A 15,179-nucleotide genomic window follows, 5' to 3' on the forward strand; every position below is an offset into this window, starting at 1 on the left:
GGCTGGGCTCGGCCTCCTCTGTCAGGTCTTCCTGGCTCTCGGGGAAGGTGGGCCTGAGCTGCAAGGCACCAGATGGCCTTTCCTCCCTGCTGAGCCTGTTGGCCTACCTGGACTCAGCAGAGAAGCCAGGTCGAGAATCTGGTCCCTGGACCAGCTGAGGCTCGATCCTGTGTGCTCATGGTCTGAACGAAAAATGCCAGGTTCTGACACCCAGCGGCTACTTAGAGCAGGTAACTTGTCGTCATCCTCAGAATACCAGAAATGTCTTGAGCTCCAGTGAGAAAAGAGCTTCTGGCATTTTAAAGTGGTTCCCTGCATCTCTTCCCTCCCCACACTTTCTGCTAAAGAACCAAAGTTGCAGCCAGACTCTGGAAAGGAGTGTGAGGTTATCAGACCTGGCTGGCGCTGCAGACTGTTCAGAGGTCCAGGGGGGGCTTCTAGCCCCTCAGAGGGACTGGAGTAGCTCCTGGCCCCCCTGCTCCCCAGGAGCCCTGGCCCATCGGACCCTTCCTCCTGTCCTAGGGGAAACCAAAGCTAGCCTGGGAAAGAACAAAAAACAAAACAAAACAGACAAAAATATATAAAATAAACAAAAGCTAGCCTGGGGCAGGCCCTCTACAACAGACTACAGACATGCAAATTAGAATTCTTTTAATAGATATAAAAAAAAGTTCTAAAATACCCACGTGATTTTGCTGTGTTATTTGCCCTAAAGGAAGTGAGGGGCAGAGTGAAGGATCCCAGTGCAGCTAAGTGTGCCCAGAAGAGGGCCTCCCACAGACCGACGCATGACCAATGCGTGCTTGGCCAGCCTTCCCCTGCCCTCTTTACCCAGCCCCCAGTTCCTGCAGCAGGAAGCCCCAGTGGTCTGGCCTTGGCACTGGGGAATAGAAGGCACCTGAAGGGCTGGCTGGGTGAAAGAGGACAGGTGACCTTTAAACACAAAAACACTATGGGGGGGAGCAGGGTGTGTAGCAGCTCAGGTGGCCTGCAGGGCCTGCCCTTTATGGCACAGATGGACAGGGGTGGGTTGTGGGGGTGAGTGGGGGTGGGGTGGGGTGGCCTCTCCTCCAGGAGGGAGGAAGCACCTATCCCAACATAATACTTTCTCAAAATTGTTTTTGGTACGAAATAACACGAGGAGGATACGAGGTGGGGAGCAGCCCCCTTCCCGTCTCCTAAATCATGGCCATGCTCTCGGGGGCACAGTGGAGGTGGGTGGAGGCGCTGCTGCTCCCAGAGGACTTGCAGGCCCGGCTGGGGGTGGGCTGCAGGGCAGCCACCAGTGTGTCCAAGGACACCGCCCCAAATTCATAGCTGAAGGTGCCGTAGAAGATGAGGATGTCGATGACAAACACCCACTCGCACAGTGCTGCCCCGTGCTGCAACTGAGAATGCTCGTGCACAAAAAAGACGCCGCCTGGAAGGGGGGCTAAGGAAAGGTTCAGGAGGATGTGCAGGGACCTGGTGACACCCCTGCTGTGCAGCCCCACATACATGGCTAGGTTGAGGCCATCAGCCAGGTGTACCTCCCCAAAGGGAGAAGAGAACAGGCCTCGGCAGCGCCCCCCAGGTGCTTCCTCCCTTCCCGGCTCTGGGGGAGAAGGAAGAGTTCCCGCCCTGTCCTGGAAGGATACTGAGGACCAGGGTGACGAAGGCGATGACGGCCAGTACGCTCCGTAGGTGGGCCACGGCCAGGTCCAGCGGGGCAGGGGCCCCGTGGTAGGTGAGGGCGCAGTGCAGACACACCAGCAGCAGCCCGGCGGGGAAGGCCACGCCTGCTCCCACGTAGTGCAGGGGTTTCGCCAGGTCCACCTGGGCGCAGGGGGAGGGGGCTGCTGTCAGGCCGCCCCGCCCCCTTCCTCTCCTCTGTTTCCTCCCAGCCCTGGTGGGGGGGGGGGGACCCCTGGCCCCTGCTGGGAAGTGGGGGAGGGCGGCCGCACCTGAAAGTTGCCGACCATCACCAAGCCTGCAGCATTGGTGCAGCCTGTCACCAGGGCAGTCGTGTTCACCCAGGAGTGGCGACTCTGCTCCACGAGCTGCCCGTAGCGCAGGAGGCAGATCAGGGCCACTGGGGGAGGAGAGCACGAGTGGGGCCAGGCCCAGCGCCCAGCCAGGCTCCCCCACCCTCCTGCTGAGGGGCCAGAAGGAAACAGAGGGACCCTCGAGTCACCAGAGGTGGGGTGGGGGAGGCCCTTTGGCCTGACTGTCCCCGTCAGTCCCCTGGCTTTAACTCTCGGCAGGGAGGGCTGGGCTGAGCGAGGACTTCCTGGGCCTCTTAAGAGGTGATCCTGGGGGTGTAGGGGGGCTGGGCCGTGCCAGCAAGGTGGGCCCCGGAGAGAACTCACCCATGAAAGCACCCACGTTGCTGATGAGGCTGAAGAGGCAGCTCTCGGGGGGATATGTGCCACACTTGCTGAGAGGAGGGGGCGAGAGCAGTGAGAGAGGGCCAGGACGCCAGAGCCCCCTCCCGGTCCCAGCTCTCCCCTTTCCCAGCAGGCAGGCCACTGACTCATCAGGAGGGCCGGTGTCGCCTGGGAACAACTGGCCCCAGGCTGGGGCCCCCAAAGCAGGGCTCCTGGGTGAGAGAAGGGTCATTATGACAGACCACAGGTGCCCAGAAGGCTTGAGGGAGCTGGGGCTGAAACCCAGGGGTTGCCACTTCCTTGCCGCGCAGCCTGGGTGCATCCCTAACTTGGAGCCTCGGTTTCCCCACCCAGAAAACAGCGCTGGGAAGCCTGGATGCCACGACGTGTGGAGAGCCACCAGCCCGGCGCCCGGCTGGTGGGCCCGCGGAGCAGCACTGCTGAGTGCCTGGGATGTCAGCGCAACTCAAGGCTGGGCCTTTCTCGGGAGGGGCGTGGCCGGGAGTCCGAGAAGGGCCCTGGGGCTCTCTGCTGGCCCAGTTACCTGATGAGCGGGACATCGTCGAGGGTACAGCAGGTCTTGGGACCCCCTTGCTCTGCCGGGTCAGGAAGGCAGGACTCATTGTAGGACCTGGCAGGCAGGATAGACAGTAGCCTGGGGGGGGCGCTCCTCCAGGCCCCGGCCCTGGAGCCTTGGGCCTCACAGAGGACTCCCCCCAGGCCCCCCGGCCCCCTGCAGCGTGGGGCAGAAGAACCCCGGAAGAGCGGGGGAGTGGGCACGAAGCCATGCCTGGGGAGGGGCAGGCGCTGCCAACGTCGGAGAAGAGCAGTGACGCCCAGGCCTCCATCAGGCCCAAGAGGGAAGAGAGGCGAAGGGAGCTTTAGAGAGAGGCTGTCCGCAGAGCGCGCCGTACCAGTTCTCCACGGGGCACACGTGGCGGTTCATCACGGCCATGGCATACCTGCGGGAACGGAGCCGTCACACTGCCCCCGGCCTCCCGGCTCGGGCCCCACCCCGCACCCACTCTTCCATCTTCCTTTCTGGCCCCATTGGCCCTGGCCAGGAACTCTGGAGCTAAGACTCTGCACCCCACCCGAGCCGGCGGCGTGGCCCCCAACTAGAGGCCCTCTGCTACCCAGCGGGTCCCTGCCGACGTGGCCAGGACGAAGGCTGGCAGGGCCAGCAGCTGTGCCAGCTTGTCCCACGGGGCTGTGTGCCAGGCACCAGGCCAGGCTTGGGACAGCCCGAGTGGCCCGGGTACCAGCCTGGAGCCTGCAGCGGGACAAGGGACTGTGTGTGTGATCAGGCTCCCTGCGGGGCCCTCGCCGGGCCCATCCTGGCCTCAAGACACCCCTCCCTCTTCCTGCTGCCCCTCTACTCACACGGTCCATATGCCTGTGATGGAGAAGGCGGAGAGGCTGATGGGAAGCAGGATCCAGGCGGTCATGAGGGAGGGGAGCCAGGGTGGTGGCAGGACCGGGAGGACCGGAGGGCTGCGGGGGGCAGGTCCAACCACCTGAAGGCACTTCGGCCACCACCATCAGCCGCCGGGCCTGGCGGAGAGAGAAGGTCAAAGTCCAGGGTCCAGTGACTGGACAGAGCAGGGGTGGGGGTGGGGGTGTCAACACCTAGCCCGGAGGTTCCACCGGGTCTCCGGGCGCCCCAGCTTGGGGCTGCGCCGCAGCCAGAAGGCGGGCACCTCCCGACGTCGCTCGGGATCCTCCGCGGTCCCCCCCAACGCGAGCCGCGCGCTCGCAGACTCCGGCGGGGCCCTCCCAGCTGGGAACGGGGCTGTCCTCTCCCGCCGGACGCCCCGGGCGGGGAGCGGGCCACGCCGAGGAGAAGCCCGCGAGGAGGTGCGAGGCCCCGCGCCGCGGCGTCCGTCTGGGGAAGCCCGGCGGGAGCAGGGGGCCCGGAACGCACCTCCCGGCGCCCTCACCGCGCCCGCTCGGCCCTCGTGGCGCCGTCCGCCGGCTGCAGCGGGTCGCGCGGCCCCGGCAGGTTTAAAGGGCCCAGCGGCCCCGCCCCTGCGCCCCGGGCCGCGCCGCCCGCCGGGACGTGGAGTCCGCGCCGCCCCGCGCCCCGCGCCCCGCGCCCGGCCGCGGACTACAACTCCCGAGACCCCGCGCCCGCGGCCGGCGGTGGGCGGCGGCCGGGGCGGCCGCGGGGACCCCGCGCTGAGCGCCGGCGCCGGCACTGCCCGCGGGCCCTGCTCCGCGGCGGAGGCGGGAGGCGCGGGCTCCGGGGGACGCCGCCGGCCGCGGGGCCGGGCGCGCGGGACGCCCCCGAGGCTCCGTCCGCCGTGGCGCCGGGCGCGCGCCTGTCCCCGGGGCAGCGCACCAGGCCGGGGCTGCTCCTTGGGAAAGCCGCGCGCAGTCGGGAGGAGGGCGGCTCGGAGCAGATACTTTGTATTTCCAGCGTCCCGGTACACAGAGTACGGTCCACAAGGCACCGTGTCCAAGGCCTGGGGGCCAGCCGCTGGACACTTCCTGGCAACAAGGTCCCAGAGACCAGGGCGCTCCGTTCCAAGTTGTCGCGCGCGGCCCAGTGTCGGGCAGGTAAAGACTGATAGGGCCAGGGTTGGTAAGCCGAGAAAAGAGGAGGGCCAGAGACCCCGCAGGATCGGGGAGGAAAAGGCCAGTGTGGGAGTGAACAGCCTTCCCCTGCCCCGGCGTCATCCAAGCTTACAGGCCAGGGGCGCTCCCTGGAACTTCTTTTGATGAGTGAAGGGCTGGGACTCTTCTGTCTCCAGAAAGCGTGCTTAAAAGTGTGCCAAGACTGTGGGAAGACGCCCGAGTAGGGAGCTCCAGCAGCCGAGCCAGTTTTCCCGCTAGAACCACTGTAAACGGGCTGGAATTGTCTGAAACAACTGTTTGGAACCTTGGAGGCCTATATTGATCTGAAAACCCACAATCTAATTAAAAAAAAAAAAAAAAGAAACAGATTGTGCTGGCACCGGGTGCCCGAGGACCAGCTGCTTCCCTGGCTCCTGGCCCCAACATGTGTTGGAGCACCCCTCCCCCCCAACCTTTAAAAATGTTTCTTTCCACTTGTCCTCATTCTTGGAATGCCACAGTTTGTAAGGGGCCATCTTTTGTGGCTGCGCTCCTTTAAGTATGTACCTTATCCTGTCCCTGGCTCACAGGCATTCCCAGAAGCAGCATCACTTGAGCCAGATGAGCGCCCTATCAATAGACAATAAAGGCCTGACCTCTGCCCAGTATTCTCAGTGGCAGAAACCAGACCCGTAAACAGGTATTTCAAAACCTCGCAGTGAGTTACCTTTCCCCTTGCCGGGTATCTTTAATAAAACTAATAAATTCAGCACTAACCTTAAAGCTGGTGCAGCTCTCGTTTTAGTTTTTGGTTTAGTTTTGCCTGCATGTGTTGGCCCCCTCTGGAGACCACAAAAGCCCAGATCCGCACAGGAAGGCTGCATGGGCGCAGGCTGCTAAGAGTGGGGCGAGTTCAGTTCAGCGGCCATGGTGAGGTGAAGGTTAAGTGGGGGAACAGGGCCCTGTCCTGTGGAGAAAGGGACCATGGAAAATAGAATAAACGGGAAAATGGCTCGGAGAGAGAGAAACCTTTCTGGCCCAGTGGAAGGTAGAAATGAAAACAGGTCACCTGTTGGAGAACCCTCTTCCACATCACATCATCTAGGACAGGTATTTAACGCAGGGCCGTAAGTATGGCTGATGAGGGTGTGCACTGCATGAGAACATGGAACTGGCTGGCTGGACCAGAAGGTCCGAACACCTGCTGCTGCCCTGAGACAGTGGCCCCTCTTTCTACTTCACACAAAGGCACTTTCTGCCCAGCAGTGTCCCGTTAGAGCAGGCTGTTTTCTCATCTGCCCACCAGAGCTGGGACTCCTCAGCTTCTCCTACTTCTTTGGGAGATTTCTGAGTCCTAGTCAACACTTGCTGACCATCTCCTCTTGAGCTAGGTTTGAGTTGCTGTCCAACCATGACCACAGCGAAGGCCTCAGAGGACTTTTCAGGCTCTAAACTGGCTGTCCGGACGTGGAAGTGGGGAAGAGACAGGGAGGTTCCAGGGCGGTGACAAGGAGGCAGATTTACCATGACGATCTAAGTAGTCCCCAAAATAGAATTAACCCAAGACAGAGCTCCCTATTGCAGAAGGGCTCTTGATGGGTAGTTTATAGTGGGGAGTCCCAGACGAGGTAAGGAGGTGAGATGTCTTTAAGATTTATTTAGTTTTATTTTTCTCCCCTTTCCAACCCCCCCACCCCCGCCCCAGTTGTCTGCTCCGTGTCCATTCGCTGTGTGTTCTTCTGTGTCCACTTGTATCCTTATCAGCGGCACCAAGAATCTCTTTTTTGTTGTGTCATCTTGCTGTGTCAGTTCTCCGTGTGTGTGTGCGTGCGCGCGCGCTCCATCTCAGGGAAGCGGATTTGGCTCAATGGATAGGGCGTCCACCTACCACATGGGAGGTCTGCAGTTCAAACCCTGGGCCTCCTTGATGCGTGTGGAGCTGGCCCTAGCACAGTGCTGATGTGAGCAAGGAGTGCCGTGCCACGCAGGGGTGTCCCACGTAGGGGAGCCCACATGCAGGGAGTATACCCTGTAAGGAGAGCCGCCCAGCGTGAAAGAAAGTGCAGCCTGCCCAGGAGTGGCGCCACACACACGAGCTCACACAGCAAGATGACACAACAAAGAGACACAGATTCCCAGTGCCCCTAACAAAGATAGCAGCAGTCACAGAAGAACACACAGTTACAGAGAGCAGACAACTGGGGGTGGGGAGTGGGGTGGGAAGGGGAGAGAAATAAAAATTTAAAAAAATCTAAAAAAAAAAAAGTCCCTTCCATCTCCAATGCTATGTGAGTCTAGTTATGCTCCAACCAGTACAGCTCTTAAAAAAGGCAAAGCAAGATGAGATTTCCACATCCTGATTTGGTGGCACTGAATGACTTTATGGCAGGCATTTTATCTTCTCTTCCCTTATGGATGCAAATCATTTTACAACTCTTGGCAAAGACAGTGCTGTAAAAATAGTTAACTTTATTGGTTAAAAAAAACACAAAACCAACTGTATTTGTAAAGTATCTTCCTCCCACGATTTTCAAATAATTTGCATACTTCATTTTATTCATACACACAGCAGGAACACTGGAAGTGACAAAACATAAAAATGCATTACTTTTTATACATTTAATGTTACAACATAACCAGTGACACCGGTCCCCCATTATGTATGGTTCTAAGAAAGCAGAGGAGTCACTGACTTGGGAGGTTTTCACCTCTAGCATCTCTCCAATTCCTGGGAAATTTGGGATGGGTGCCTATGGCATTCTGGGTATGTAGGGACAGGAACTTGATGAGGGAGCTCAAAACGTTCCAAGTAATTTAGTCCGTGGTGACCCAAAGAAAATGCTCAGAGGTAGGAAAGTAATGCCTACTCTTCTTTCTCTACCCAAAGGCCTCATTTAGATTTATGAACCAGCTGGGGATCCGCTAGCCTGTCACCCATGCACCCTGCCAAACACACAGCAGTTTGGACACCCACCACCCCAAACGGCTTTTTCCCGCATGGCCTACTCTGTAGTTGGCAGTGCCCCTCCAAGTGGACCGTGGAGATGGGATGTCTCTTAGAAGCTCTTCCACGGGACAGCAGTTATTACTGCCCACGTTGGTGCTACTGGTTGGCTGAGTTCCAGGTTCCTATTCGGTACAAAAAGCTTTACATTCTTCCTTTCCTTTTTTTTTTTTTTTTTTTTGAGGTACCAGGGTTGAGGATTGAATCCGGGACCTTGCATATGGGAAGCCAGTGTTCAACCACTGTGTTACACTGGCTTCTGGGAGTTGGTTTATTTCCTGTTTGCTCTTTTACTATTAGGAGGTACCGGGGATCAAACCCAGGACCTTGTACATGGGAAGCAGGCACTCAACCACTTGAGCTACATCTGCGCCCTCTTCCTTTCCTTTCTTGCATTAAGCTCTTCAAAGACGTCTTTGCTTGCCAACTGGCCAGAACCTGACTTCAGTGTTTACTCTTGCACAGCCCCACACCCCTGCAAACCACAGTTTCTTTCTATTTGTAACTTTATCCACTAAGGCCCAGGAAACACAAAGCCTTAAAATTCAAGGCTTACCCTTGAATGAAGTAAGAACACTTCATTTTGAATGGGCATGAAGTATGTCTACCAGGCTAACACTTTTTGAAAGCTAAGAATGAATCTAGTACAGAGTGCCGACTCTGAAGCAGCCCACTGGACAGCTCCACTCAGTGCGACACCATTGCCACTGGACCTCACACAGAGAGGGAGGATCCTGTGGAAAAACTGGAACTTACTCCTTGATGGCAAAGCACCAATTTTCCAAAACTGCCGAAAGACGAATGGAAGCAAGTCTGGAGAATAAACTGGGTAGCACCTTCTGGGACCCCAGATGAAGGGTAATGGCAATGAGGCTGAACTACACAAGGCCCTGAACTGGCTCTGAGGCCCATGGCCTTTCAGGCATGTCTGGAGCAGTGGCAGCATCACACTAATGTGTCTAAACCTCCAATGGGTCAGCTCTGAAGGCAGCCTCTCTACGTACCAGCCTTGGTGCTACATACAAACACTACATAAATTAGCTAAGAATTAAAATGTTTTCTTGTGCGGAAAATATATGTACTCCCTAAGCAAAATATCTCAAGAAATATTTAAAAGTAAGGTGTTCCCATCAGTATCCTGAGAGGATCTTTGTGAGGATTATAGGAAAAACCCATAAACGGACACCATTCGCACACACTAAATGCTGCCTTCTTCCCTTCTCACGACAGGAGACGAGGCTAAAATTTCAGGTGCCATGCCCCCAGACTCCTCTTCAGACCTTGTTTGTAATCTCTATAATAAAACCAGGAAGAGGAGATCCAGATGTGAGCCAGATAGACTGAAAAAGCATTTCCAGACTAGGACACCCAACAGTTCCAGTGAAATCCCGTGTTCCAAGTCCTAAGATGGGGTGAAGAGCTGGAAGACTAAAATGGCTGGTCTTCTGACCTGCAGGAGTGGGGGTGGGGCTTGGCAGAGCCTCCTGGACTAGGCGGCTTTGAAGAGCGGTCAACATCGTTAAGTCAAAAGGCACTTCCAGGCCAGCTGAATAAGAGGGCAAAGGCTCTCCTCTGAGAGAATTGAGCCCAGGACTGGCAACTTTAAGGCATGTAACCGTGGGCCAGCCCCCTGGGTTAGGGGCACTCTGGGCCCTGGCCAACTTCACCTCCAGGCCCTTCTAACTTGTCCACCTCATTCACCTTCCCACATTCTTCTGGCACTGCAAGCTGTGGCTTGCTGCATTTAAGGAGCTGCCTTGTCCTATTTCTGACTGTGTAGATTTTCAGGAGTATAGGGCACGAACTGTCACCCTCTGGTGTTCTTCAAGAGAAAAGCTGCTGAGATGAAAAAGCCAGGCTGATCTTGAGATTCTGACATGAAGAACTCGTGGGGCAGTGGGCTTTGGTGTTGGGAAGTCTCAGCATGTAATCGTCATATTCCATGTCACTGAGGTTAGGCTGGTGTGCTGGGAAATGGCAGTGACTCCGAACCTCGGTGCGCAGGAAATCTTGTGGACTTCTCAGACCTTAGCATTAGGGAAAATGTTCACTAGGCGGAAGCAGTTATATTCCTGGGAATCTTTATTCCAATGAGCTGTCTGTACTCTGTTAGGATGTAGGATATGAGAGAGCATGGAACAGGAGAAGGGACAAACCAGAGAAGCTCATCTCACTTGCTTTGTGGCATTGTTAAGGACTTTCTTTTTTTTTTTGCAATTAGAGCTCCAAACAGGCAATTATTGCTGATGTCGAATTTCCCTTTGTATGTATGTTCAGGACTGTTAAAGTATATTTGGAGAGTCCGTTTCAAGCCTGTTTTGATAATTCCCCTTTACTCTGAACAGAGGATATAGTCTGTTCCCAGCTAGGAATGAGGTCAAAAGCTAGAATTTCATCACCCTAATTGAGGCAGGTTTCCCATAAGAAATCCTTCTGGTTTAGCACTGGCATCTTCTTCCTGGATCTCCTATCTAGACAGCGCAAGGCGGTGGTGCATGTGAGAAACTTGCAAGAGCCATGGAAGGGGAGGGAGATGCTTGCAAGTAGGCCTCAAAAGTGGTTTCCCATTTAATTGGTATCAGTTACCTGGAAAGCTTGTGAGAAAGGGAGATTCTGAGAACTCCCCATGTGCAAAGCCCTGAGCAGCTGGAGGAGCCACAACTTCAATAAGGCTCTTGTACACCTGGCAACCAGACAGCAGGCACACGAGGGTGGAGGGTGGAAAGAAAATGATTCTACCTGAGGCAGAACGGTGGGAAGAGTAGAGATGAAAACAAAACAAAAACAAAAGCAAAAGCAAAAAAGCAAACAAAAACTAGGAAAACAGTGGCTGGAAAGGAGCAGGAACACAAAAGAAAGGAACCAGAAAATAACACACAAGGCTCGTGGGGCTGGACGGAGCAGCAGCCAGGTGTCCCATAAGACCTCAATGAGAAAGCTTTGTTAAACCCCACCTCTGCCTGGAGTCTCTGCTTCCAGAACAGCAAGCTGGTAGAACAGAGTTTTCAAAAAATTCCAGAATATTACGCTGGTCAGATGGGCCAACAGCAAGAAGGAATGGCTGCAGGAAGGCGGCCGGGTGTAGTCCTCCAAGCACCTTCTTCTCTGACAGCAGCAGCCCTGGGGGTGGGGTGGGGGGTGGGTCTCAAAGTCAGCACCGATGGGTTCTGGCACACCCAAACTAGGGGTGAGATCCCACGGTGGTATACTTTCTAGTGTTGCAGCTTGGAGAGAAGGTGTTCAACCTGGTCAGCGTTGACTCTGGCGCTTTGCAATTTCCTCTTGGATCCGCAACTTGAGGGCCTCTCGCATGGGTGGATCCAAAGGTGTGCGTGCGGACACCTCCTCGCTCACCCTATCCGGATCGTCGTCCTACAAGGAGGAAGAGTCAGGAAACTCAGAGCCTGGCCTGTTCTGGAAAAGTGGCCTGCCCTGTCCCTAGACAACACTCTTACACCTTCATGCCACCTTCTGTCATTTCCCAGGTATCCCCCATGATGGTTATTCTCAATGGAGGAGGGGGGGCCTGCAAGCCCTCCCTGTTCCCCAGTGAGAATTACGGCGTCCTGGTGGTCCTCTGCTCCCATGTGGAGCAGGCATTTCCCACTGGCCCCGAGGAAAACAGTGGCTCATGGCCCAGGACCTTCAGGCTGCAGCTGTTTACACGTGAGGCATACCTGATACACAATAACTGATGTGACCTCTCCGCTGTCGGCCTCATATTCTAAACAGAAGAGCTGATGCCCAGAAGGCTCCAGCTCGGAGCTGCCACTACTGCTGCTTTCACCGGACTCCTCATAGTCTGGATTGCTTGGGTGGGTAGAGCCATCTGGAGGGATGAACCAGAGTGAGAGGGAGGGGGGGGAAGGCTGCCAGAACACCTGCCCACAGAGAAGAGGCACAAAAACATACTGTACGAAAGTCCCAGTGGTCTTATGCACTCAGAAGTGTGTGTATGCAGGCATGTGTGTGTGCTGTGTGCCCAGTCAGCAGCAGTGTTATTAACCTTCGTAATTCTTTTTTCCGAGCCCAGCACAATCCTGTCATATTGTCGGTGCACAATGCACACATCTGTCTAGTGAGTAGTATTGGAAAAATGGACAGAGGAGCTTGTGGAGCCACTCTGCCTGGGTTCGAATCCAAGTACTGCCATTTACTAGTTCTGAACTCTTAGATAAGTTAACCTCTCTCTGCCCGTTTCCTGATCTGTGAAACAAAAAGGATAAGAGTTCCCACCTCTGGGGACCTACAAAGACTAAACAAATTAGCGAGCACAAAAGCTAAAAGCATTACAAAGAAGAGGAGAAAAAAAGTCATCTACTGCATTTGAGCTACACTCCACAGTGTTGTCCAGGCTTTATCATGCCCAGATTTCCTCTCTACCAGGTCCTGGGGATATACAGACACAGGACAGTGTACCAAACCGACAGACAAGAACTTCTTGCCGGCTCCCACCGTTTCCCAGATATCGCCTACTCCCAGGGACATTCCTAAAGGGGGGCGGTGAGCCCTGCCTGTTCCCCAGGGAGCATCACTGAGCCAAGACCCGGGAGCGCGGAGGCGGAGGTTGCGGGAAGGGACCAGGCGAGCTGAGGCTTGGGGGACAAGAAGCGGCCTTTTCCACGTAGAGAAGGGGAGTGCGTCGCAGGCGGAGGGGCCCCGGCGGGGGGGGCGGCCTCACCTCGGCGTCGCGGCAGGTAGACCTGCAGGTCGGGCTTGCGGGGCCGCGTGGGCGCAGGCGTATGCCGCCTCCTCGCCTTCTCCTTGGCCGCCTGCTTCACCTTCTTGTCGTAGTCGTCCCTGCGGGGAGCCGAGCGGGAGTCAGGGACGGCCGGGCCGGGCCAGGCCGGGGGCGGCGGCGCGGGGCGGGGTGGTACCGGGCGAGCTGGTTCCGTCGGATATGGTGCACGAAGCCGTGGCTCATGTCCAGCCGCCCGCCAGGCTTGCAGCAGAGCCCCGGCCCGGGGTCCGGCGCTGCCTCCATCTGGAGCCCGGTGCGGGGACCCACAACCTCCTCAACGGCGCCAACGGCCGCCAGCCCCCGGAAGAGGCCGCCCCGGCCCTTGCACTGTTTCTGGCTCCGTGTCGTGACTTCCGGCCGCGGGAGGCCTGCTGGGCCGAGCGTCACCGCGCGCGGAGTTGGGGCGGGGGTGGGGTGGGGTGGGTAGTGGCGGCCGTGCAGCGCCCATTTTCTCATTGTAAATGGGACCGCTGTCTCGTAGTTTGTGAACAGGCAAAGTCCTCGGGGTCACCCCTTCCACAGCACCGCCAGCCCGCCTCGGCGTCGCGGGAGGAGCCAGGGTTTCAAGGGGATACCACGCGGCCATCAAAAACTGTTGAGGCGCAATAAGATGAATGAATGTCAAAAAAAAATGAGGCTTATTTTAAAAAGCCAGGAAAAAAAGGGGTACATACTGCATAATTCCATGTAGGCAAAATTCTAGAAAATGCAAACTATAAGTGACAGACCAGTGGTCGGGCAAAAACTCTGCCGTCAGTAATAGAGTCCTGCTTTTTTAAGACGGAAATTCTGCGGAAGGTGGCAGTGGGCCCACAGACCTTTCTCAGCTGCGCGCGCCGCGCCTTGGGGGCCAGAAGCGCGGCGGCACCTCTCATGAGTTTCCTCAGGCGCGATTTGTCCCTATCAACGACTCGTAGAGCGCTTCGGGCTTGGTCACAGCCGCGCTCCTGATTGGCCGCGCGCCGCGCGCTCCAGGGTGCCTAGCGCCTGAGCGGGGCGGCGCGGCCTGTAGTGGCGATGTCCGGCCGGTCCAAGCGGGAGTCTCGGGGTTCGGCCCGTGGGAAGCGCGAGTCAGACTCGAGGGGCAGCTCGGGTCGCGTTAAACGGGAACGGGAGCGGGAACGGGAGCGGGAGCACGAGCCGGCGAGCTCCCGCGGCAGTCCGGTGCGCGTGAAGCGGGAGGCCGAGCCGGCGAGCGCGCGCGAGGCCCCGGCGCCTGTCCCCGTCCCCGCCGTGCGAGTGAAGCGGGAGCGCGAGGCCGATGAGGACTCGGAGCCTGAGCGGGAGGTGCGAGGTGCGCGGGGTCGGGGGCGGGCTCCACCTTGGCGTTCTCCTTGCTCTCTCCAACCTACCTCCTTGACTTCCCTGCCCCGGGAGAAAATGCAGATTCCGCTCGTGTCGGCGCCCTGACTCACTGTGTTCCAGTAAGAACTGACTTTAACGATGACCGTAGTTATAATAGTTTTTTCTTTTTATTAAAAAAATTTTTTTTTTTTTTTTATTACGGACCTCTTCACGAATTGCGTGGCTTCCTTCTGCAGAGGCCATGCTAATCTCTGTATCGTTTCAATCTTAGTATGTGTGCTACTAAAGGGAGCACATAATAGTTTTAATGGTAGGGTGAGCCGCAGTTTCCCCTTATCGTGGGCCATGCACTGTTAATTACTTTACAGGTCTCTTAACCTTCAATTTTTATAATCCTGCTGTAATTCCTGGAATCAGACCATTCTGCGTCGCGAGCCTGAGCTCTGGGCACCTGCCCCATCAGGTCCTCTTATCTGGTGTTGTAGCAACCAGGCGTTCTGGAGACTTGGCCTGCCTCTAAGACCGGGTCACCGTGGTTTGGGCAAAAGGGCTTCAAGTTTCTGTCAGTCTGTAAATTAGTGGAATTAGTCCTGGAACCAATGACCATTGAGGACTTTTCTAACAACCAGTGAGGCCATCACTGCCCTCCTTGAGTGTCCCCTTTGCCTTCTTTTATTGGATAATCTATTTGCTTCCTGTAGCACTCCTGAGGAGGATGAGTTCTGGAGACCTCATTGCCCAGACCTGGTTTCCTATCTTTAGTGTACATTCTTCTTCTACTTGTTGAAATCCTACCAATCGTTAAATAGATTTTCACCATTTCTGAAGCTTTACCTGTTAACCCCAAGCACACACTCTCTTCTTTCTCTGAACTTTGTATTCCCGACTTCAACATATTTCTGTATACTTAACATTCTGAGTTAGTAGGAGTTTTATTGAAGTAGCGGGTGACTGTGGGCTACATGCTAGGGGTGGGAGGCTTTGAAAGTGGAGTCTTTGTTTTTTTTTTCTAAAAATTTTTTTTAATTCATTTAAAAAAAAATATTACATTCAAAAAATATGAGGTCCCCATTCACCCCCACCGCCCCCACCCCACCACTCCCCCCACAACAACACTCTCCCCCATCATCATGATACATCCATTGCATTTGGTGAGTACATCTCTGGGCATCGCTGCACCCCATGTCCTGTGGTCCACACCATAGCC

General features: G+C 56.1%; 3 protein-coding genes and 1 pseudogene across 4 annotated transcripts in view; 1 reads left to right on the plus strand and 3 right to left on the minus strand.

The window, feature by feature from the left end:
* Positions 1-634: 634 nt before the first annotated feature.
* Positions 635-4,376, minus strand: TMEM150A (transmembrane protein 150A). Its single transcript, XM_004447135.5, has 8 exons — positions 4,291-4,376; positions 3,750-3,920; positions 3,281-3,328; positions 2,911-2,997; positions 2,349-2,416; positions 1,944-2,071; positions 1,638-1,815; positions 635-1,420 (listed from the first exon to the last, which is right to left on the minus strand). Exons 2-8 carry the CDS (start codon positions 3,812-3,814, stop codon positions 1,179-1,181), a joined length of 816 nt encoding a protein of 271 aa, XP_004447192.1. The 5' UTR covers positions 3,815-3,920; positions 4,291-4,376; the 3' UTR covers positions 635-1,178.
* Positions 4,377-7,371: 2,995 nt separating this feature from the next.
* On the minus strand, positions 7,372-13,020 carry C17H2orf68 (chromosome 17 C2orf68 homolog). Of its 2 annotated transcripts, XM_058279024.2 has the most exons (5): positions 12,804-12,992; positions 12,608-12,726; positions 11,604-11,755; positions 11,136-11,298; positions 8,169-11,046 (listed from the first exon to the last, which is right to left on the minus strand). In XM_058279024.2, the coding sequence occupies exons 1-4, from the start codon at positions 12,908-12,910 to the stop codon at positions 11,176-11,178; spliced, it is 501 nt and encodes a 166-aa protein (XP_058135007.1). In that variant the 5' UTR covers positions 12,911-12,992; the 3' UTR covers positions 8,169-11,046; positions 11,136-11,175. The 2 variants fall into 2 exon arrangements, with proteins under 2 accessions (XP_071065050.1, XP_058135007.1); XM_071208949.1 differs by having other exon boundaries at positions 7,372-11,298; positions 12,804-13,020.
* Positions 13,021-13,621: 601 nt separating this feature from the next.
* USP39 (ubiquitin specific peptidase 39) overlaps positions 13,622-15,179 on the plus strand; it is a 50,729-nt gene continuing 49,171 nt past the window's right edge. Inside the window, exon 1 of the mRNA XM_004447132.5 lies at positions 13,622-13,961. Coding sequence (XP_004447189.2) covers positions 13,685-13,961 — 277 coding nt within the window. The 5' untranslated portion in view covers positions 13,622-13,684. The remainder of the gene's footprint in view (positions 13,962-15,179) is intronic.
* On the minus strand, positions 14,147-14,267 carry LOC131274118 (U6 spliceosomal RNA; annotated as a pseudogene).

Source organism: Dasypus novemcinctus, chromosome 17 (genome assembly GCF_030445035.2).
Source record: "Dasypus novemcinctus isolate mDasNov1 chromosome 17, mDasNov1.1.hap2, whole genome shotgun sequence".
Lineage (NCBI taxonomy): Eukaryota > Metazoa > Chordata > Mammalia > Cingulata > Dasypodidae > Dasypus > Dasypus novemcinctus.

Bases quoted from the DNA above. Each gene is read 5' to 3' on its own strand.
- TMEM150A (XM_004447135.5), bottom strand. From the start codon at position 3,814: ATGACCGCCTGGATCCTGCTTCCCATCAGCCTCTCCGCCTTCTCCATC. The intron at 3,329-3,749 runs GTGAGTAGAGGG...CCGTTCCCGCAG, and splicing joins ATCACAGGCATATGGACCGT to GTATGCCATGGCCGTGATGA. The intron at 1,816-1,943 runs GTGCGGCCGCCC...CCCTGCGCCCAG, and splicing joins TGATGGTCGGCAACTTTCAG to GTGGACCTGGCGAAACCCCT.
- C17H2orf68 (XM_071208949.1), bottom strand. From the start codon at position 12,910: ATGGAGGCAGCGCCGGACCCCGGGCCGGGGCTCTGCTGCAAGCCTGGC. The intron at 12,727-12,803 runs GTACCACCCCGC...GGCTCCCCGCAG, and splicing joins CGACGGAACCAGCTCGCCCG to GGACGACTACGACAAGAAGG. The intron at 11,299-11,603 runs GTATGCCTCACG...TCCTCCTTGTAG, and splicing joins CATCAGTTATTGTGTATCAG to GACGACGATCCGGATAGGGT.